This window comes from Natator depressus, chromosome 2 (assembly GCF_965152275.1).
Source record: "Natator depressus isolate rNatDep1 chromosome 2, rNatDep2.hap1, whole genome shotgun sequence".
In the NCBI taxonomy this organism is placed as follows: Eukaryota; Metazoa; Chordata; order Testudines; family Cheloniidae; genus Natator; species Natator depressus.
This window is the reverse complement of record NC_134235.1, coordinates 254902839-254925541: the sequence shown is the minus strand read 5'-3', so window position 1 is coordinate 254925541 and position 22703 is coordinate 254902839. Positions and strand designations below refer to the sequence as shown.

The following is a 22703-nucleotide window of genomic DNA, read 5'->3' as shown; positions in this document are numbered from 1 at the left end:
ACTTATGAGGAGAGGCTGAGGGAACTGGGATTGTTTAGTCTGCAGAAGAGAAGAGTGAGGGAAGATTTGATAGCAGCCTTCAACTACCTGAAGGGGGGTTCCAAAGAGGATGGATCTAGACTGTTCTCAGTGGTAGCAGATGACAGAACAAGGAGTAATGGTCTCAAGTTGCAGTGGGGGAGGTTTAGGTTGGCTATTAGGAAAAACTTTTTCACTAGGAGGGTGGTGAAGCACTGGAATGCATTACCTAGGGAGATGGTGGAATCTCCATCCTTAGAGGTTTTTAAGGTCAGGCTTGACAAAGCCCTGGCTGGGATGATTTAGTTGGGGATTGGTCCTGCTTTGAGCAGGGGGTTGGATTAGATGACCTCTTGAGCTCCCTTCCAACCCTGATATTCTATGATTCTATGATACCTAGGTCTAAGTATTAGACCTACTTTGAGACAATGTCTCTATTCAAGAGACTGCCCAGTGTCCACTAGCAGTGAAGGTCCCCCGCTAACAGCTGAAATGACTGAGAGCTGAAAGCTGTGTTAAGTGGTGGGCCCTGAAGACATCTTGGTGAGTGGCCAGCTGGGCGGTTGGTGGAGAGGCACGGCCAGCAGGGTGGCTGGGGGGAAGGCACGGCAAGTGGCCAGCAGGGAGGCTGGTGGAGAAGCGTGGCCAGCAGGGTGGCTGGCAGAGAGGCGTGCCGATTGGCTGGCAGGACGACAAACGAGTGCCCGAGCAGTGGTGCCAGTAGGGTGCCTCCTTACCTGCCCCCTTCCACCCAGAGTGGGAGGTGAACTCTGCGGATGAACCTCTGAACTCTGGGGCTGCACTGGCCAAGGACAGCAACTGTGAGTGGGGTGCAGAGAAGGGACGGGCACATTAAAGGGACTTTTGGGTTGCTGGACTTAAGAACCTGAGGGAAAAGGACACTGCCCACTTACTTGGGAGTGGGTCTTTTGCTCATGGTTTATGTTTATGAATCTAGTTGCGGTGTTTTCCCAAATTAATGCTGAGTAACTTCCCTACTTTTAGTAAAAGTTTTTGGTACACTCAGACTCTGTGCTTGCGCAAGGGGAAGTATTGCCTCTTAGAGGTGCCCAGAGCGTGGTGTGTAATTGTCCCAGGTCACTGGATGGGGGCTCGAGCCGGTTGTGTGTTGTATTGTTGAAAAGGAACCCCTAGATACAGAACCCAGTCTTTGTTGCTGCCTACTCTGACTGGCAGAAGGGTTACACACTAAAGAACTGATTTCACAATAACACTGTTAGAAGAAAAAGAGCAGGTTGACCCAGAGGTGGATTTGAGTACAGGCTTCTTTATTGCGATACTTTTTCCCCTCGACCCAACTGTCAAGTAAGCACTGAATTAGTTACAGCACACTCTTTATTGAAGTTAGTATGTAAATTCCTACATTTACTACAACACCCCCAAAACCCTTACGGAGTAATATGAACGCCCATACAATGAATATTAATAACTCTATACTGACTATAATTATCCCTGCCCCGATCACTATTTACAGCATTAGCATAGTCCACAGATTATTTTTACTTTGAAGATAATTTCTTTGCTATAATTTCAGTCATGAACTCCCTGGATCAGCAGTTTGCAGGGAAGGGAGGAAGGGGCCATGACCCCCAACTCGCCGGTGTAGCTGGGAAAGGAAGTGGGGGGAAGATAACACTACTTTACCCCAAAAGGTATTCTTTAGATCCCCACATTCCTCAGGTAGCTGCAACCTTATCAAACCCTTAACAAGGAGAAGGGAATGGAGATTTAGGGTAGCCCTAAATCTATCAAGCACAGAGAGGTGTCTGCACTTTATCTATCAAGTGCAGAAGCAGTGCTCGCCTGTTCCTCTACTCCTTATTACCATCTCTGTTCACCAGCAGTCTCCCAGTTTTCTGCTTAACCCTTATGTATCCCAACAAACACCACCTCTTTGTCAAGCTCGGAAGCAGAGGACTTTTCTGCCTCTGCAGATTTGTTTGAGGGAAAGACAGGAAATGCCTGTTTCTCTAGAGGGAAGCTCTTTTTAATTGGACTGTGGTTGTTTTGGAACGACTTGAAGAAGTTGGAAGAGTATGGAAGAAATCAATAAGATTCATATTTTCTTTCCAGAAATGCAAGGATTACAAGACACAGAGCCCTTCTGCTCAGTAACACAGGATGTTGGGAACATCACCCCAAATCACCACTCTCTGCACTGATAACTCATTGAAGACAGTCCAAAGCTGAGGTCACTCTCTTGATATTCAAAGCTCTGTATGTCCTTGGACCTAGCTACCTGAGATCGCTTCTCCTTCTATGACCATGCCCACCCTTCACAGCTACGATCCACTGGAACTGCCAACCAACAGAGGAAGAGCTCTGTCCACTGGAGATGGAACACCCATAGGAGCAGGTTTCAGATTATGACAGCTGAGCTAAGAATTAGAGCGGGGTGAAGTTTTTTGGATGGGAATTTCTTAACCAAAAAAAAAAAAAAAAATGCAGATTCGGGTTGATCAAAACATTTTGTAAATTTATTTTAAATTTGCCAAAATGTTTCTGTTGAAGAAAAGCCCCCAAAACATTCAGAGAGTTGAAATGTTTCATGTTGACATTTTATCAAAACGTTTAGATTTTTCTTTTTAAATTTCACTCCAATTTTAGTACTTAAAAAAACAGATTAAAAAAACCCCCTCAAAACCAAAGTGAAACGTTTCATTCAACCCAAAAGTAAATGTTTTGATGGTTTAGGTTTGCTGAAAAATTCCTGCTATGTGTCAACCCAAAACAATCCCCCTCCACACAAATCTTCAATTCAGCCACCAAAAGGAAAAACTGGTTGTTTGCTCAGGTCTAATAAGAATGACTGCCTGCATTCAGAATTAAATACAAAACAAATCTCTTTGCCGCCTCTTTCCCCACAATAGCACCTTCATCCTCATACCTGTGTGTGTGTGTGCGCGTGTGTGAGATAGATATCTATCTATCTATCTATCTCCAGAGAGAGATGTATCTTTGACTAGGTGTACTTGGTTCTGCCTCAGCGCAAGGGGATGGATAGATGACCTCTCAAGGTCCCTTCAAGCCTTACATTTCTATGATTGTTTCTGCTTTTACTCAAGAGAGATCCTCAGATACTGCAGCACTGGGGGGCCATATAAGAAACTAGAGAAATGGAACACTGCCCTTCTCCAAACAGGGAGCTTTCTACAGTCACTGAAGCCCAAAACAGACACTTACAGGAGCAGTTAGATAGATTCGGTGACCTCTTGAGATCTCTTCCAGCCCTACATTTCTTTGATTCTATGATTCATGCCTAACAACAAAAGCAATGGAGTTGGACAACAAGAAACACTCGCACTTAAAGGAATTAGACTTCAAGCAGCCAGGGGAAGACAGAGTTTGGAAAACTGCAGGAGCACATTTATTCTATTAGCTGCAAGGAAACAATGTGCATTAGCCATGCTACAGAGTGCAGTATCTTATCCATGAGCACTTGTTGATTTGAAATAGACCAAGCTGCTTGACTGATTCATGTCTGCACAGGCAAAAGAATGTTAATTATGACAAAATGGTCCTGGTCTCTATAAGGCCTGGAGATACATTACAAAGGCCCCATGAATCCTATCGATCTATGGCACTTCAGTACAGAAGTGGTGGAAAAGGACGTTGGTTCAATCATGGACTTGCTCTTCTGTCTTCAGTGTCTCATTAATGAATGGGTCCTAAACAAACCTCACCCCTACCGGAAATGAAACAATGCTATGTGTTAAAACCTGAAAACCCATTGAGTAATGGCTGAGATTTTAGATCATATTTGTCAGTCATATTTATTTATTTCCTGGCACAGAACAATAGATCTGAAGAGAGTGCCTGCCCTGGAGAGATTACAGTCTATCAAACAGACATGGAAAGAGATGACTCCCTGGGGAATCAGCTGAAACAAGCAAACCGTGAATGAAGCAAACAATCCATCTCGATTTAACCAGCAGAACATCAGCAGCAACGCACTATGCATTTGGTGACCCGAGTTCAAGTGGACAGGACACCGATGGAATAATTGTGATAAGGAGATAAGGCCTTCAAAGTAAATGGTGATTGACGGAAAGGCTGCCAGTAACATCACCTCCCATCCCGCTAATATTGTACTTGTCAATTTATGTTGATCGAAAAACAGAATTTCCATCCCAAGTGAATATCAGATGCTTTCACGTTTGTTTGCATCCCGAATCAGGATGAAAAGTCAAAATATTGAAATTTGCCGCAAAATGAAAAGCTCTGGAAAAAAAAACAACGTCCATTTGGAAATACTCAAACATGTGGGTGAGCCACCAGACATCATGGGAGATGTAGTCCAACTGTGGAGCCCAGCCCAGATAAGAGAATGGGGACATGAGCCACTTGAACTACAACGTCCATGAGGTACCACAGCAGCTCAGGCTGATGCAGAGATTAATGATGGCAGGGTCCAAAATGTTTCACATCTCCTGACAGGGGAAAAAAAATAAATCTGAAAGATCAGCATTTTCACCATTGAAAATGTCCATTTTGCAAAAACCACGTTGTCTGTTGAAGAAACGTTTTGATGGAAAATTCCCATCCAACTCTCTTGTCAACCCACCTCTCCTCTTGCAATACCTCCATTGGCTTTCCACTGCATTGAGGTGAAGGAGCTGGAACTTAAAGCCCTATATCACTTGACCTCAGCCTGGATCTCTAACCTTGTTTCCTTTAGCATCCCCCTTCCTGTTCTGCCAATTCCCAGCAAGAGTGGTAACTCTGGAGCTGGAGTATTTGAGTGAAACTCATCCCTGGGCGGAGTGCCACACCAATGGCCAGGCACTAATTTGGTGAGCTGGGGAGGAAATGGTTTGTGCAGGATGTGAAACTTTGAGATTTCAAAAAAATTTCCTTCTTCCATTAACACCAAACCAAACCAAAAAAAATACAAATAAAATAAAACAATCTTCAGAAGGTTTTGGTTATGAAAAACCAAACTCAACAGCCCTGAATAGTCAATAGTCATCTGGTTCCGGCATGAACCCCAAAATGTGGGGTTGAACCCAAGTTCAAGTCACCACTGTGACTCAGGGTAGAAGAGGGAACTGAACTTCAACTTCGGTCTCTTGTATCTTTGTTGCGTTACCAGGCTGGGCAGCATTCTGGGATGTGGTGTGCATGCTCTCTCTTGTTTTGATCAGAAATTCCATCCCGGACCCGAGAAAACGTTGCCAACAAAAGCTTTGTCAAAGCTGGTCCATTCCCACATGATGTTGGTTTCTGCTTCAGTGAATCAGCATTTTCTAATGAAAAACTATTTTGTTGAAAAATTCCCGATCAGCTCTGCTGATGAGTCCCTGCTCAGTCTTATTTTGAGGACTAAGGCGGTGTCTAGATGGACAGGGCTGAATACCACCCTTAGGGGAGGGCAGTTTTGGTCTAGGAAGCTCTCCCTTTGGAGGACACTGAGGTCTGCAGAAACAGTAAATGACAAACTGGGCATCATCACTGGCAAGACCATAGTTAACACGGCAGCTAAATGCTCTTGACATGTGGACGGTAATAACCAAGGGAGTGGTGTTAAAGTTATACTTGATCTGGGTGCCCTCTTGCTGTGCGGAGTGGCCACGCTCATTACAGGACCCTCTAGGCGTATGTGTACATTGCCTGAAGCAGCAACCCTCCCACCCTGGGTCGACAAGCTTGGCCTTGAGCCACTGCCTTAAAAAATAGCTCTGGAGACAGCACTCACCCCTCTCCCTAGGCTTCAGAGCCCAAGCTCTTATATTACACTTGCAGGTCCTTGAGGAAGTTGAATAGCGTCAGGCCCTGTACTGATCCCTGTGGACCACCACCAGACTCCCCCATTTAAGGATGGTTCCCCCACTGACAACTACTTTCTCAGATCTCTCACTTAGCCCAGTGTTAGTCCATTTAACATAAGAAAGGTCATACTGGGTCAGACCAAAGGTCCATCTAGCCCTGTATCCTGTCTTCCAACAGTGGCCAATGCCAGGTGCTCCACCCCAAGCTCCAATGTCTACATAGCTATTTTTAGCACAACAGTGCGAGCCCGAGTCTGTTGACCCAGGCTGGGAGGCTCGCTGCCATGGGCTAGACGTCCCCTAGACATCCCAATGGAGATTGGGGCCCCATTGTGCTAGGTGCTCTACGTACAGTCCCTGCCCCAAAGACCTTGCCATCTAACCAAAGAGCAGGAGAAAGGCAGCCTCGTTATCCCTCTCTTACAGCTGGGGAACTGCAGCACAGACAGACGAAGGGACTTGCCCAACATCAGAGTTTGTGTTGCAGAGCCAGGAATTGAACCCACGGCCCCCGAGTCCCAGTCCAGTGCCCCCTACAGCGGCTGAGCGTAGGGTTTGACCTCTCTCTGTTAATTAAAGCCCCACGCCAAGTAGATGCCTGATTTCTGGCTGTTGGCTGCTTTGCAGGGCATGTGGGCATTTATTTTTAGTTGCATCATCCTCCCGCCGGCTGGGCTGCATCCAATGGCTGTGTTATATATTTTGGGTTTGTTTTCACAGCCGATAGCTGAGGAAGCCTGAGTGGTATATTGGCAGAGAGGAAATAATTACAAAACACAGGGACTCCAAGATGCCAGGGGTGTAACGCCCAATCCAGGCAGCTACAGCGAAATGTGTCATTGATTTGTCATCAAACAGAGGGAGTGGAAGGGAACCGGAGTCAAACACACAGTTGCCTTTTTGTTTGTCCGTAACAAATCCTGCCAGCGCCTCTGGGGTAGACGGATAAAAGGCAAGACTTTACTGCTGCCTTGTTATACGAGAAGGTGGCCGGGACACAAGCCCATTCAATCAGGTGGCTGCAGCCTCACTTTCCCCATACACTGGTGCTGCTTCCCCAAAGCTAAGCTGTCCTTAAGGCGGCAGATCTGGCTATGGAAAGATTCCCGTGGGGCACCAATCCAGCGCCAGGATGGCCTGAGAATCAGGGGAGCACAGAAGGTGTTGCAAAGCTATTTGTGCATCCCTTTTGAGCTCAGGACCTGGTCCCGTGTAGCTAGAGCTGACAGGGTTCCCGTTAGATACTCTCAGATGAGTTACAGCTTTGCCCTTCTGGAGGAAGATTTCATTCCACAGTCATAACAAACAGAGACACTAAATACCAACCTGGCACCTTGCGGATACGCGCACAGATCTTATCAACAGTATCTAATTCACTGCAACGCCAGTTGCCTGCTGTGTTCATTGGCTGGTAGGATCTGAAATCCCACAAAGAATCTCTCCCTGGAGTCATTACAAGCCCCACCCCTCTCTCTTTTCTGTCCCCATTTTCGGTTGTTTTCCATTCTGCATATGTTGGCGTTCCAGAGTTAATAAGTCCCTGTGAATTGCCTGAGGCTTATTTCCTTTTGAACATTATAATCCATGAGTCTGTCATTTAACTATTTTCCCACAAGAGAATTTTGTGCTTCTGGAAGATCGTGCAGCAATAAGTCCTTGGGTTTGTCTTATCCTTGTCGTGAGGCTGCAGGATTTAAAAAAAAAAAAGTCAGCTCTGTGTCATCCAGAAGATGATGCCTCTGGCAGTATAGTGTTCCCCTAGCACTATTCGGGGGGCAGGGGTCATTTGAGACTCAAAGGAAAGAGAGCGACCTGCTGAAGTGCCAACATCACTGCCTTCCACATCTGGATGTCCCCTGGGGATTTCCCATCCACAACACTGACCAGGCTTGTATGTTCCGGTAAGGGATTTAGGGCTCAAAATAATAAGAAGTGAACATCATGGACCAGATCCTCAGCTGGCGTATGTCTGTAGACGATGGACTTTATTGGAGCTCCGCTGATTCACACCCCGTAAGAGCCGGCCCACTGTCCCTGCAAAAAGTATCCCAAGTATTGCTCCCAAGATCAATGCACACTAAGAATGACGCTGTACAGAGTGAGGCTGGAGACAAGCTAGAATATATTTGTTGCTAAAAGAAGGGCACAAACGCTCATTTCCCTGACAGGACTCATGAGTGAGGGGTCATATGGAAAGAATTCCTCGGCAAGCAGACGCACAGTGCATGCCCTATCCGTGGAGTAGAGATGCTGAAAGGGAAAAGCCTTGTAGGGAGAAATTTTGCAAGCTACGGGAATCTGCCATCCCAGGCATTGATTCTGGAAACAAGAGGATCCCAGAGAACTGACAGCAAAATACAGCTGAGGGGATCATTTCAGCAACAGAATTAGATGCATGGCATAGCTAGGCCACACACAGCACTGCAGAACTGTTTAATATCATGCCTGAAAAATGCAGGCAGCATAGCTGGAGACTCCTCGGCGTGGCAGTAATTCTTCATGTGATTTCTGACCTCCCTCCAAACTCTGGCGAAACCAGGAATGGCCTCAACAGAGACTTTTTTGTGCTGCTGATTTTTCCAGGTGGAAAAAGACCATACGTCTGCTGTGCGGGCGTCCTATGGTCCTATAATGCTTAGGCTGCAGAGGCTAAAACCAAGGACAACCTAAACAGTGGTTGCATATTGGGTGCGAGTGAGACAGAAAATGGTGTAAGCAGCATAGAAGAGTAACTAGCACTGATTTGGTGTTCAATAATAATGCCTAGCTCTTTTCAGCAGTGGATCTCAAAGCGCTTCCCAAAGGAGATCATTACTGCCATTTTACACATGGGGAAACTGAGGCACAGAGGGGCAGTGATTTTCCCAACATCACCCAGCAGCATGACCAGGAACAGAACCCATGTCTCCAGAGTCCCAGTCCAATGCTGTAGCCACGAGGAATAAACCACTGGACTCTGTTAACTCAGTGTGGATTCAGTCGAGCCCTGTTCTGCTGTGTACCACAAAGGGGTGGAGCTCCCGAGCTGGGGATTCTCCCATCAGAGGAGACTAACAGACCTAGCTCCAACACTACCCCTGCAATCCTCAGCATGAGGGCATCAGGATTATTGAAGGGAAGGGAGCCTGGCTGGACAACACTGCTCCAGCAATCCCTAGCTGGCAGATCCTCCCTAAGAGCCATACCTAGACACAAGTAGCTCAGTGCAGCCCTCTGAGAAATAGCTTTCACACACCCCCTCTCCAAGATCTCAGTTGTACTTCGTAGATATGGCCACAGCTGAGGTCTGAGGCTTGGGTATGCAAAGCAAGCATAAGGATGCTCTCTGTGGGGACCAGACTCAGTCCTTCATACAAGCAGGTGCAACTCCCAGGGAATTCAATGGAAGGTGCACTTAGGCCAGGGGCTGAATTTAGTCACAGGTGTACTGAGGATGGTGCAGGCTTATGATAAATGATGGTGCACCTGATCTATATCCTATTCCAAGCTAAGCGTGTAAGAATGTCTAGAGTCAATGTCACCCAAGATTTTTCCTTCTAAATGGTCATTTTCAGATGCTCAATGGATCTTCAACAGATTTTTATCCTTTGGGTTCAAACTTGGCACGTTTTTTTCTTGGCCCGGGAATGGATTTATTTGTACATAAACTTTGAGCCAAAATGGTCTGGCTGTTTTCAAGAAATAGTGGAAACAAAGTCCACTTTTGACTATGCACCGAATAAATCAGGGGCCCAGCCAAAACAAAACATTACGTGAGCATGTCATTAAAGTCTGTTGTAATGCACATGTACAAAGAGGTAGATTTAAGGTTGCATGGGCTGCCTTAATTTTTTGACATTTCCTCACTTTTCAGTGCTTTGTAACCTTAATGCTCTTCTAATGTAGTTACTTGTATGGAATTTCTTAGATTGCTTACATTAGATAGATGAGGACATTAGTATGGACACAGTAACAACAGAATAAAGGCAAATCTGTAATTGTTGGTTATGATATAGACTATGCATTAAAAACATCTCTTAAATACAGAATAATGTTTGCAACCCAAAGAAATATATTTTAAAGGGATATTCTGCACATTCAGGTTTTACAAATGAGACACAAAGTTCTTGATATTTTTATCTCCAGTGTGTTCTAGATGTATGCTTTCCAGGTAACATTTTTAAATGTGTGACGATTCCTATGTTTAGGGGCCGATTTTATAGCGAATTACACGTGACTATCAGGAGTAATAATTCCCGCAGAGTCCCTGGAATTATACCACTGTAAAACTAGAAGAAGAGAATCAGGCTCATAAAATTGAACAAAGAAACTTTGCGAATAAGGCATGAGAGCTTGAGCCAATGTAAATCGGTGTTGCTCCATGGCAGCTAATGGGACTATGCCAATTTCCACCAGCTGAGTACTGGCCTGATATATTCAGTTCCAGAAAGGAAGAGGGGAGTCTATAGGTCTGATTCTGTTCTCACTTACACGGAAGTAAATTAAGAGTCACTCTGTTAGAGTTAATGGAGTTACGCCAGTTCAGACTGGCATAAGATCAAAATGCGTGTGCATGAAAGCTATGTGAATGACTCAGTTTGCTGTTTGTTTGCAGCACACACACAAAAATCGTCTTGGGTTGATCCTGAAACGCGAACTTGTCAGCCGATGAAACAATTGAAAAAAAAAAAAAGAAAAAAGAAAAAAAAGAAAATTGTCTCAGGTCAAATCCCAAAACATTTCATTTTTGAATTTTTAAAAACTTTGAATTTGTTTACAATAAACTTGAAGTTAATTTGTTTGTAATAAAAAAATCTGAACATTTTGTTTCATTACTTTTGAAACAAAACATTTTGATTTCTTTTAGCTGCGTTTAGGTCTTTTTTTTGACCAAAACCAATCTGGTGAAATTGACACAAATTCATGACATGTTTCGGTCAACCTGATCTGCATTGTTCAGCAAATAAAACTTTCTTCTGAAACGTTTCACCCCACTCTATCCCGATGACACTTTCTTCTCTGATCCTGCTCCTATCCTGAAGTTCACAGCAATTTGCTATCAAAGTAGAATTAGGGTCTCCATGTCGATCTTTCATTCCATCTGTGAAATCTATTAGAAGAAAAAAAAAATCCCACACAAATCAGATTTGATTCGGCTACCTGAATGCGAATCCAAATAAAAAGCTCTGTCTGCCCGGGTCAGATGTGGTGAAGATGGAAGGATAGGTAACTCCCTGGGCATAAGAAAATGCATGCAATGTGACTTATGACACTGTTTAGTAATGTTTACAATAATCATGTTGAGTTGATTGGGTGTGGTGTTTTTTTCTAGCATAAAATACGTGTGGGTTTTTAAAATACATGTAGTGCATACGGGCCAAAATACGTCTGGGTCCTGGAGATACAGTAGGTATAAAATGCTATCCCTGCACTGTCCTAGTATTCCAGTTTAAACCAGCCCTACACACGCAGACTCATAGACAGTTCCTTGCACATTAACTGCGTCCCTGAAAGCACTTCATAAAACCAACTGCCTGAAAATTACAGGACCTAATTTCACTACATTAACTTTTCACCACTGTCACTTCACTGATTTCGAGGGAATGGCTCCTGATTTACACCAACGTGACTGAAAGGCAAAATAGGTCAGGGAGGAGTGAATATCAGCCGCATGCACTACTAGAATTCCTGTATGCGTAGCCACATCTCAAACCAAGATTGCTTCCCCCAGTTTAATAAATGTTCTGATGGGCCATTTACATCAGATCAGGCTGGCATTTATTGCAATGTAATTGTTAGCATGATTGTGGCTCCTCTTCCACTGTACAGTTTTAGTTACAGGACTAAGCAGTTTAAAAGTAATTTGCGACACAGATAGGAGGCTGTAGAGCGCTCGAATCATGTCCTAGTTTCAGTTACAGGAACTCTAATGCCTTTATTATTATTATTAACGTCCTTATTAGAATAAAACTTAGCACTTATGTATATCTACCATTCGAGATGCTTTTAGAACATTTAAAACACAATCCTGATCCAATCTAATTTTATCTAGTTAAGTGAATAAAGGGACTGCCCAGGGATTAAGGAAGCATTTGGCAAAGCAATCAATCAATTAGCAGTTCATAGAATCATAGAATATCAGGGTTGGAAGGGACCTCCAGAGGTATCTAGTCCAACCCCCTGCTCAAAGCTGGACCAATTTTTGCCCCAGATCCCTAAATGGACCCCTCAAGGATTGAACTCACAACTCTGGGTTTAGCAGGCCAATGCTCATACCACTGAGCTATCCCTCTCCCCAACACCACTCTACACCTCAAACTCCCACCTCCCACCAAAGCACTCTGTGAACACTAATGAATTAGTCCTCCCTGTGTGCGAGAGAAGTATTATCCTGATTACATAGAAGGGAAAACTGAGGCACAGTGAGGCAAAGGAAACCATCCAGGGATCTGTGGCAGTCAAGCATAAAACCAAGTGAACCGGCAGCAAGTTGCAGGCAAAGAGGGGTGAGGAACAGAAGATTGCTTAACCTATAAACAGAGGTCCACACCTGCCATACTTCTCTGCTGTGCAGATAACCAGTTTAATATTGGATGAGGGCTAATGTAATCATCACTGTCATTTGTCTTCCAAGGTCCTAGTTCAATACCTTGGATCAGATCCTGCTTCCAATGAAGTCAACCAAGGCCTCATTTTCAGAGCACTCACAGCTCCCATTTACTTTGACTGACATTATGGGCAGTCAGTACTTTTGAAGATCAGGCCCTCTGAGTTTGAGTGCATGGAGAATGCAAGATCAGGGAAATATTATGAGGAAAAATGTTCACCTAACAGTGAAAGAACTCTCCTAAACTGATGTAGGGCAGATGTACAAGCACTGGGATGATGGTACAATGGTCAGAATTTCCTCACCCCTCTCCCTCTTTGCAATCACCCTTTTACTGGTAATCATGGCATGCACCAGAGGATTTGTTGGAAAGCAGTTTCAGTTCTGCTAACCAGAAGAGAGATTTCTGTAGTCACAAAGCACTTTCCTCTGCACGAAAAACCTTCTCATCCTGAGTCAGACAGATAGTGAATAGGGCCACCCAGCCTCAGAATGAGTTGGGCTACACATTTCGCTTCCACACTTTCAAGGCTACATTTACCACATTTCCCTTTTTAAAGCAAAATGACTGGGCCCTGGATTCGGATTTCCCTGACACCAATGCTGGTCAGAAGTGATTCCATTCAAGTCAGCAGAATTACAATAGCGTGAAGCTGGCATGACAGTGGCATTGGACCTGTTGCGTTTGGAAAGTGGGCTTGCCTCTGACACTCGTCACACAATGAGTTAAAGATTCTCCAATCTGAGGCACAGAACATATACAGCACAAAAGGTTGGAAGTGGCTTTTCATTACTGCAGCTGCGACCTAGAGAAACCCAAGACGAAGAGGTTCTCACTGGCCCATTCTGTACTTGGCCGCTCCTTCTAAGAATGTCAAGAAGAGGGCCAAGTACCAACTGCAATGTGATATTTTCTCCCTCCATGGACATTTGCCCACCGTTCCATTGTAATGGACAGAAATGGAAGAAATTCAGATCCTGTTCTGCAAAGTTTACAGGCTAAGTATTGAGAATACAGACCACTCATAGTGTTTCTTATATGTACAGGTCTATATCTTACGAAGAGAGGGAAGAGCATCTTTGCCAGCAGGCTGGCTAACCTAGTGAGGAGGGCTTTAAACTAGGTTCACCGGGGGAAGGAGACCAAAGCCCTGAGGTAAGTGGGAAAGCGGGATACCGGGAGGAAGCACAGGAAGGAATGTCTGCGAGGGGAGGGCTCCTGCCTCATACTGGGAATGAGGGGCGATCAACAGGTTATCTCAAGTGCTTATATACAAATGCACAAAGCCTTGGAAACAAGCAGGGAGAACTGGAGGTCCTGGTGATGTCAAGGAACTATGACGTGATTGGAATAACAGAGACTTGGTGGGATAACTCACATGACTGGAGTACAGTCATGGATGGTTATAAACTGTTCAGGAAGGACAGGCAGGGCAGAAAAGGTGGGGGAGTAGCACTGTATGTAAGGGAGCAGTATGACTGCTCAGAGCTCCGGTACGAAACTGTGGAAAAACCTGAGTCTCTCTGGATTAAGTTTAGAAGTGTGTGCAACAAGAGTGATGTAGTGGTGGGAGTCTGCTATAGACCACCGGACCAGGGGGATGAGGTGGATGAGGCTTTCTTCCGGCAACTCACGGAAGCTACTAGATCGCATGCCCTGATTCTCATGGGTGACTTTAATTTTCCTGATATCTGCTGGGAGAGCAATACAGCGGTGCATAGACAATCCAGGAAGTTTTTGGAAAGCGTAGGGGACAATTTTCTGGCGCAAGTGCTAGGGGAGCCAACTAGGGGGGGTGCTTTTCTTGACCTGCTGCTCACAAACCGGGTAGAATTAGTGGGGGAAGCAAAAGTGGATGGGAATCTGGGAGGCAGTGACCATGAGTTGGTTGAGTTCAGGATCCTGACGCAGGGAAGAAAGGTAAGCAGCAGGATACGGACCCTGGACTTCAGGAAAGCAGACTTCGACTCCCTCAGGGAACAGATGGCCAGGATCCCCTGGGGGACTAACATGAAGGGGAAGGGAGTCCAGGAGAGCTGGCTGTATTTCAAGGAATCCCTGTTGAGGTTACAGGGACAAACCATCCCGATGAGTCGAAAGAATAGTAAATATGGTAGGCGACCAGCTTGGCTTAATGGTGAAATCCTAGCGGATCTTAAACATAAAAAAGAAGCTTACAAGAAGTGGAAGGTTGGACATATGACCAGGGAAGAGTATAAAAATATTGCTCGGGCATGTAGGAAAGATATCAGGAGGGCCAAATCGCACCTGGAGCTGCAGCTAGCAAGAGATGTCAAGAGTAACAAGAAGGGTTTCTTCAGGTATGTTGGCAACAAGAAGAAAGCCAAGGAAAGTGTGGGCCCCTTACTGAATGAGGGAGGCAACCTAGTGACAGAGGATGTGGAAAAAGCTAATGTACTCAATGCTTTTTTTGCCTCTGTTTTCACTAACAAGGTCAGCTCCCAGACTGCTGCGCTGGGCATCACAGAATGGGGAAGAGATGGCCAGCCCTCTGTGGAGATAGAGGTGGTTAGGGACTATTTAGAAAAGCTGGACGTGCACAAGTCCATGGGGCCGGACGAGTTACATCCGAGAGTGCTGAAGGAATTGGCGGCTGTGATTGCAGAGCCCTTGGCCATTATCTTTGAAAACTCGTGGCGAACGGGGGAAGTCCCGGATGACTGGAAAAAGGCTAATGTAGTGCCAATCTTTAAAAAAGGGAAGAAGGAGGATCCTGGGAACTACAGGCCAGTCAGCCTCACCTCAGTCCCTGGAAAAATCATGGAGCAGGTCCTCAAAGAATCAATCCTGAAGCACTTACATGAGAGGAAAGTGATCAGGAACAGTCAGCATGGATTCACCAAGGGAAGGTCATGCCTGACTAATCTAATCGCCTTTTATGATGAGATTACGGGTTCTGTGGATGAAGGGAAAGCAGTGGATGTATTGTTTCTTGACTTTAGCAAAGCTTTTGACACGGTCTCCCACAGTATTCTTGTCAGCAAGTTAAGGAAGTATGGGCTGGATGAATGCACTATAAGGTGGGTAGAAAGCTGGCTAGATTGTCGGGCTCAACGGGTAGTGATCAATGGCTCCATGTCTAGTTGGCAGCCGGTGTCAAGTGGAGTGCCCCAGGGGTCGGTCCTGGGGCCGGTTTTGTTCAATATCTTCATAAATGATCTGGAGGATGGTGTGGATTGTACTCTCAGCAAATTTGCAGATGATACTAAACTGGGAGGAGTGGTAGATACGCTGGAGGGGAGGGATAGGATACAGAAGGACCTAGACAAATTGGAGGATTGGGCCAAAAGAAATCTGATGAGGTTCAATAAGGATAAGTGCAGGGTCCTGCACTTAGGATGGAAGAATCCAATGCACCGCTACAGACTAGGGACCGAATGGCTAGGCAGCAGTTCTGCGGAAAAGGACCTAGGGGTGACAGTGGACGAGAAGCTGGATATGAGTCAACAGTGCGCCCTTGTTGCCAAGAAGGCCAATGGCATTTTGGGATGTATAAGTAGGGGCATAGCGAGCAGATCGAGGGACGTGATCGTTCCCCTCTATTCGACACTGGTGAGGCCTCATCTGGAGTACTGTGTCCAGTTTTGGGCCCCACACTACAAGAAGGATGTGGATAAATTGGAGAGAGTCCAGCGAAGGGCAACAAAAATGATTAGGGGTCTAGAGCACATGACTTATGAAGAGAGGCTGAGGGAGCTGGGATTGTTTAGTCTGCAGAAGAGAAGAACGAGGGGGGATTTGATAGCTGCTTTCAACTACCTGAAAGGGGGTTCCAAAGAGGATGGCTCTAGACTGTTCTCAATGGTAGCAGATGACAGAACGAGGAGTAATGGTCTCAAGTTGCAATGGGGGAGGTTTAGATTGGATATTAGGAAAAACTTTTTCACTAAGAGGGTGGTGAAACACTGGAATGCGTTACCTAGGGAGGTGGTAGAATCTCCTTCCTTAGAGGTTTTTAAGGTCAGGCTTGACAAAGCCCTGGCTGGGATGATTTAACTGGGAATTGGTCCTGCTTCAAGCAGGGGGTTGGACTAGATGACCTTCTGGGGTCCCTTCCAACCCTGATATTCTATGATTCTATGATATAGATCATGTATGAGGCCTGGGTGCAAGAACATCTTCTCGGATGTAGTTGGAAGATCACATATGCCACTATTGTGATCTTAGCTAGCTCTGAAGTTTGGTCACTAATTGTATGGGCTGATTTGAACTAGTAGCCCGGGGTAAAGTCTCCATGGTCTATCACCAGAGCCCTTTTCTACCCATTCTGTTCACTTATTGGGCCTCATTTTCCTCTCACTTACAATGGTGAGAATCAGAAGTAACTTCACAGGAGGGTAGGAAAGATGACCTAGAGGAGGCGTACTAGACTGGGCCTCAGGAAACCTTGGGGTCCATTTTTGGCTCCAACACCGAGTTCCTATATGGCATTGAGGATCTGGACCTTAAAGTGGCATGACCAAAGGTACTTAGGCACCTAATTCATGTTAATTCCCATGGGAGTTAGGTGCCTAAATACCTTTGAGGACCTGGCTCATAGTCTACCCCAGGCCTCAGTTCCCAATCTGTCAAATGAGGATAATACCTTTCTACTTTAAATCCATTAATGCCTGTGAGACACTCAGGGCAGGTCTTCACTACCTGCCGATCCGCCAGGTAGTGATGGATCTATCGGGGATCGATTTATCACGTCTTGTCTAGATGTGATAAATCTATCGCTGAACGCACTCCCCCTCGACTCCGGAACTCCAGCTCACGAGAGGAGGAAGCGGAGTCGACGGGGGAGCGGCAGCGATTGACTCGCTGCCGTCCTCACCTAAGATATGCTGACTTCAGCTACGCTATTCACATATCTTAGGTCGACACCCCCCCAGCGTAGACTGGGGCTCAGATACTGCAGTGATAAGGACTTTATACCTAGACAGAAGTCAATAGAGTTACACCAGTGTGAACTGGTTTAAGTGAGAGAGGAAGGCCTGTTAAATCTGTTCGTTTTTGTTAATCATTTTGATTCGCGTAGCTAGTACTCAAGGGAGGGTTACCAGGTAGCAACTGTGGAAAAAACAAGACACGGGGTGGGGGATAATAGGCGCCTAGAGAAGAAAAAGTCCCAAAAAATGGGACTGTCCCTTTAAAAAGGGGACATCTGGTCACCGACTCAAGGCAAAAAAAATCCTATCGGGTTAGATTCATCTCCGGTGCAACCGCATGGTTGTGACACCGCTCCTGAAGTTACACTAGGGATGAGTTTGGCTCATAATGTTTTAAAAATGATTGTACAAAGAAACTGAGGCAGAAACACACACACAACCTGCCTGCCAGAGTATCAGGCAAGATTCTTTGTCCATGGTCCCATCTGACTCCAGATGCCAGTGGTATCTGGCACAGTAATATACTGCAATTCAGCAGTCCTCTCTCTTTCTCCATTCCGCAGACCACTTCATGGGAGAAAGACCCTCGCACGGACCCACTCCCCTCCCAGTATGCTCCGACCACCCCACCCACCTCCTCCCCCTATTTGGCTCTCAGTATTTTTCATGCTTCTGACAAATAAAATAGGACTCGTGATCCCTGGTGGCTGATGATCATCTTTTGAAAACCAGCGCTGAAGTGCCTGCGGACTAGAGTAACATTCTGCTAATGTTCATTCCAAGTATGACACCTACCACTCCATTTTGCATTTAATTTTCTCTAGCTCTGTTAACCTCTAACCATAATGTTCTAAAAAGCATATGTATGATGTAAACAGAATTCAGTGCATGTACCTATAGGCTGAAATAGTCAAAGGAACCTAGTTAATTGAACTGGGGGTTCAATTATCTTTGAAAAACTTCAACCACACACTGTGTATGATCAATGTTTACATATATATAATACCTCTTAGAGCAGCTTTGTAGCACTGCCAGCAAAAGTCAAGGATTTTAAGTTTTATAAAGGGTTCTGTTATCATGAGGAGTTGCAACGTGTGTGTGGCAGATGGTAATAGCAACCTTCAGAAAGATGCTGGAATTACAATAAAGGTTTCTAAGGACAGTGAATACAATGGATCTTCTTTGAAAGAGTCGGTTTCTTTATGTACATTTTCATCAACCCCCCTACCAATGAGTAGTGGAATGAAAGAGTCAGAAGTTGGCCAGTGGTTTTCACACAAGTCTAAATGGGTGCGGGTTACAGACATATGGAATCATCCTGGGTCACTTAATTTGCAATTTGAACACTGGAAAAAACATAGAGCCTGATTTGGCATTCACTTACATCAATTTTACTCTGGTTTAACTACATTTCTGTAGGTGAAACAGGCCAAACACAGTTTATACTACACTGGCCAATTTGGCCAGCCCAGACTGATCTTTAAATCTGGAAGAAAGTGGAATTTGCAGAGCGATTTGAATGACTGAAATCTCATTCGATGCGTACATGCCAAAATACTTTCCACTAGTCATGTTCATGGCTCAGTTGACCAGATTCTTATTTTAGTTACACCACTGGAAAGCTGAAGTCAGTGACATTACCCTGGTTTTAAATCAAAGGTAAATGAAAAGACATCTATTGCTTTTCTCTGAAGCCTTCGGCACTGGCTGCTGCAAGAGGCAGGATAGCAGACAATCAATCAACAGTTTGAAGTTATATATCCTGGTTTTCCCTGTGTGAGTGTCTGAGTTATGTAGCAGCAAGGGGAAAGTTTACAAGAGCAGTTAAAACACCTGGCTACAATAGTTTTATGACACTGAACTTTTTGTTTCATACTGACCAGAGCAGGACTGCTATTTAAAACTTTTCAAGGACAGACCAATTAATCATCACAGTGAAATTAAAAGGAAAAGTGCACTAAGCAATCCCAGATCCCATGGCAAAATTATCGCTGTTTCAGCTTTGGTTCTGAAATGCATTGCAACTCTTTGGCTCTCTGGAGTTCTCCTTAGCATTCAAACTAAGTGGCTAAGTCATTATGCAAGGTAACTTATTTCCCCTTGTTTTTTCCTACCCCACCCCCCCAGACGTTCCTGTTAAACCCTGGATTTGTGCTGGAAATGGCCCACCTTGATTATCATACACATTGTAAGGAGAGTGGTCACTTTAGATAAGCTATTACCAGCAGGAGAGTGGGGTGGGAGGAGGTATTGTTTCATGCTTTGTGTGTATATAAAAAGATCTTCTACACTTTCCACAGTATGCATCCGATGAAGTGAGCTGTAGCTCACGAAAGCTTATGCTCAAATAAATTGGTTAGTCTCTAGGGTGCCACAAGTACTCCTTTTCTTCATTCAAACACTGACATCACCCCTTCTACAGCAGTAGGCTCAGCATTCATGTTAGTGAAGGCATTTGCAAAAGCTGATCTCTGGCACTATTCTGTCTGCCCCATCAATAGAAGCTGAGGTCTAGCAAAGTCTGGTAAATATCATGAAAGTAAGATAGGGGGAAAAAAATCAATGATCATTGCACTACAATGAGAAAATTAACAGTGATGTAGCAAAACAAGGAAACAGACAGTTAAAAGGAAGCCAAGGTTGACCCAGAAGAGCCGCTAGTTTATGGTTTGTTCTTATTAATCACAGAGCACCAGGAGGTTAGTGCTCGTACAAAGCACAGATAAAGACCCTGTCTCCACCCACAGGGTTTACAGTCTAAGGGCCCAATCCTGCAAACGCTTGCACAAGTAACTGGGGTAGCCTCCATAGGTGCTAAGGGTGCGGGGGGTGCTGCCGCTCCCCCTGGCTTGAAGTGGTTTCCATGATATCCAGAGTTTACAGTTTGGTTCAATGGCTCTCAGCACCCCCCACTATACAAATTGTTCCAGCACCCCCGGCAGCCTCTTTGACTGCTCACAGGAGTGAAGTTGCTACTGTGCCTATGTGTTTCCAAGACCGGGCCCCAGATGATTTCCTCACGCCTCCAGGATTGAAGTCAATGAGAATTTTGCCATAGATTTTAGTGGGAGCAGGATCTGGCTCGGATCCCTGTGCTTACGTGAATTCCCTGTTTCCCCTCATCGTTTGCTCCCCAGCTCAAGTGCTGGACACCAGCTGTTTATGTCCTTCTCCAAAAGGAAAGCACTGACTTTAATTTATTCTGAAAATCTAGCCCACCTGGGCTTTGGAATGGAAGATGCTGGATATTCCAAGCTGAGCAAAAACAGAACTTGCTTCACTGTCTCATTTCACAGGCCTGGAGGAGAGGGGACCTGGGAGAGCCATATGAAAGAGGAAAGAAGCAAAAGCCAGGGTTGGGTGGCTCTGCCCATGCTGTGAAATTCCATTGAATTGGGCATCATGTGGGTTCTAGCCCAAAGCTTATGCTCAAATAAATTTGTTAGTCTCTAAGGTGCCACAAGGACTCCTCTTTTTTGCTGCTACAGACTAACACAGCTACCCCACCTGAAACCTGTCTCCATTGAATTGGGTTGACTTTGTCCATGGGAGATCAGACTGGCTTCTAGGGGAAAACTCGGTCATGGAACTGAAGGGACAGCGAGCAAATGAAACCGACTCCCATCCAGCAAACAAGGGCTAACCCCAGTCACCCCGAGCAACCTCACCACCACAACAGGGTGCCGCTGAAGGAATGTTGCGGGTTTATTGGTTATGAGAGCGAATGAATGCAAGCCAGGGTTTGAATTAAGGGGGCATATGCAGCCTCAGCTGCCTCTCAATCCTCCTCAGTAAAATACAGCAATTAGCTTCATTGAATAGGTGCAAGGAGAGGAGCTTTAAGGAGCAGCCCCCTGGTGAAATATTCCAATAAGACCCGGTTTCCTACTGACAGTGAAATAACACAAATAATCAAACACTTGGAGAAGTAACTTGCCGGGTGGCTTCTGCATTGTCCTGCGGGGGCGGAGGGAGCCGGGCAAGCCGAGAGGCTTGATCCTGAGAAGGGGATGGTGGAAATCGGACAGACAGACAAGCCCCACTAGGCTATCAGGGGCACCCAGTTCCAGGCACTGGCGTACCCACCGGGTACATACCCGAGTGCTTTGCCCCGTTGAGAGTCAAATGACCTGAACGCTGCAGCTTGCACCCAAGTGTATTCCACAACCAAACCGATCTGCCCCAACATTCAGCGTCCTCTGAGTTTCATCCCATTATTCGCAGCTCTCTAGTCGATTTCCCCCTCCCTGAGCTCTTTTCCAGGTCAAGGCACTTTCCAAGAAGCAAATGCTGCAGAAGAGGAAACGGCCTCCTCGGGCAGCCCCCTGCCAAAAAAACCCAACTAAACTAAGGTGAGCCCCAGAGCCCCTTTCCCTGCAGGTTCCGCAGGACAAGCCCCGTGCCTGCGCGTCCCGAGATTGATCGGGCAGAAAGACCGGACGAACCTGCCCCTTCGCACGTCCAGACACAACATTCGGAAGTCGGCGAAAGTTTCTCCCCGCAAAATCAGGCCGGAGCGCCAATGAATGATCCGGCTCGGAGCAGGGAGACGAGCGCTCAGCTGCGCCCGGGCACACCGGGAAGGCACCGGGCGAGCGGAGCGGAGCACCACGGAGGCGCTCCGGGGCCGTGCACTTACCCAGGCGACGAGGCAGCTGAACACCGAGAGCCAAAGGCAGGCGGCTGGCGGCTCCATGCCGGCTGGGGTGGAGGGGAAAAGGTGCCCCCCGGGGCCGGTGCCCCCCCACGCCTGCCGCGGGGCGTTCAGGCCAGGTCCTCCGGGAGACGGATCCCGGCCCGGGCTGAAGTTGGGTGTTTCCTTCCCCGGGATCCCGGGGGCGGAACGCACCTGGCGCGGCTCAGCGCTGCCAAGCCCGAGCCATCCCCGCTCCTCCGCGCTGCCCCGGTGCCACTGGGAGCCTCCCCCCGCGCTCCGCGCAGCGAATCCCGGGCCGGAGGAGGAGGAGGCTCACGCCGCAGCCGGGCTGGGGCCAGCCCTGCGGCTCCGCCCTCCGGCTGGGGGGCTCCCCGCGCCGGCCAATGGGAGCAGGCAGGTGCCCAGAGGGGTGGCTGCGGGGATCCAGGCAGCGCGGCAGGGGGGAGGCGAGGGGGCGCAGCGGGGCTGGAGCGATGGATCCGGGGCAGGCGAGGGCAGCGGAACCGGGCCGGGGGATGTTCAGACGATTCAGTCCCGGCTTGATGCTGAGCTGGGCGCGTCCCTGGGCATTTGCAGACCCGCCCGTGTGGACAGGGACGGGGGCGCTGCCTGTTTGCGCCTTCCCCTCTGCAGAGCTCCAAGAAACGAGCCCCGCTTCGGCCTCCACCTAACGCTAATCCCAGCGCGTCGGGGAGCGAGCTCATTAAACCTCCCCTCTGCCGCTGCCTAGAGGGGGCGTGTCGGCCCATTTTATAGCTGG

General features: G+C 46.6%; 1 protein-coding gene across 1 annotated transcript in view; it reads right to left on the bottom strand.

Annotated features, from left to right (window-relative positions):
- The window catches only part of LOC141983347 (vasoactive intestinal polypeptide receptor-like), a 183304-nt gene extending 161063 nt beyond the window's left edge, over window positions 1-22241 (bottom strand). Inside the window, exon 1 of the mRNA XM_074946399.1 lies at window positions 21926-22241. Coding sequence (XP_074802500.1) covers window positions 21926-21982 — 57 coding nt within the window. The 5' untranslated portion in view covers window positions 21983-22241. The remainder of the gene's footprint in view (window positions 1-21925) is intronic.
- Window positions 22242-22703: the final 462 nt, after the last annotated feature.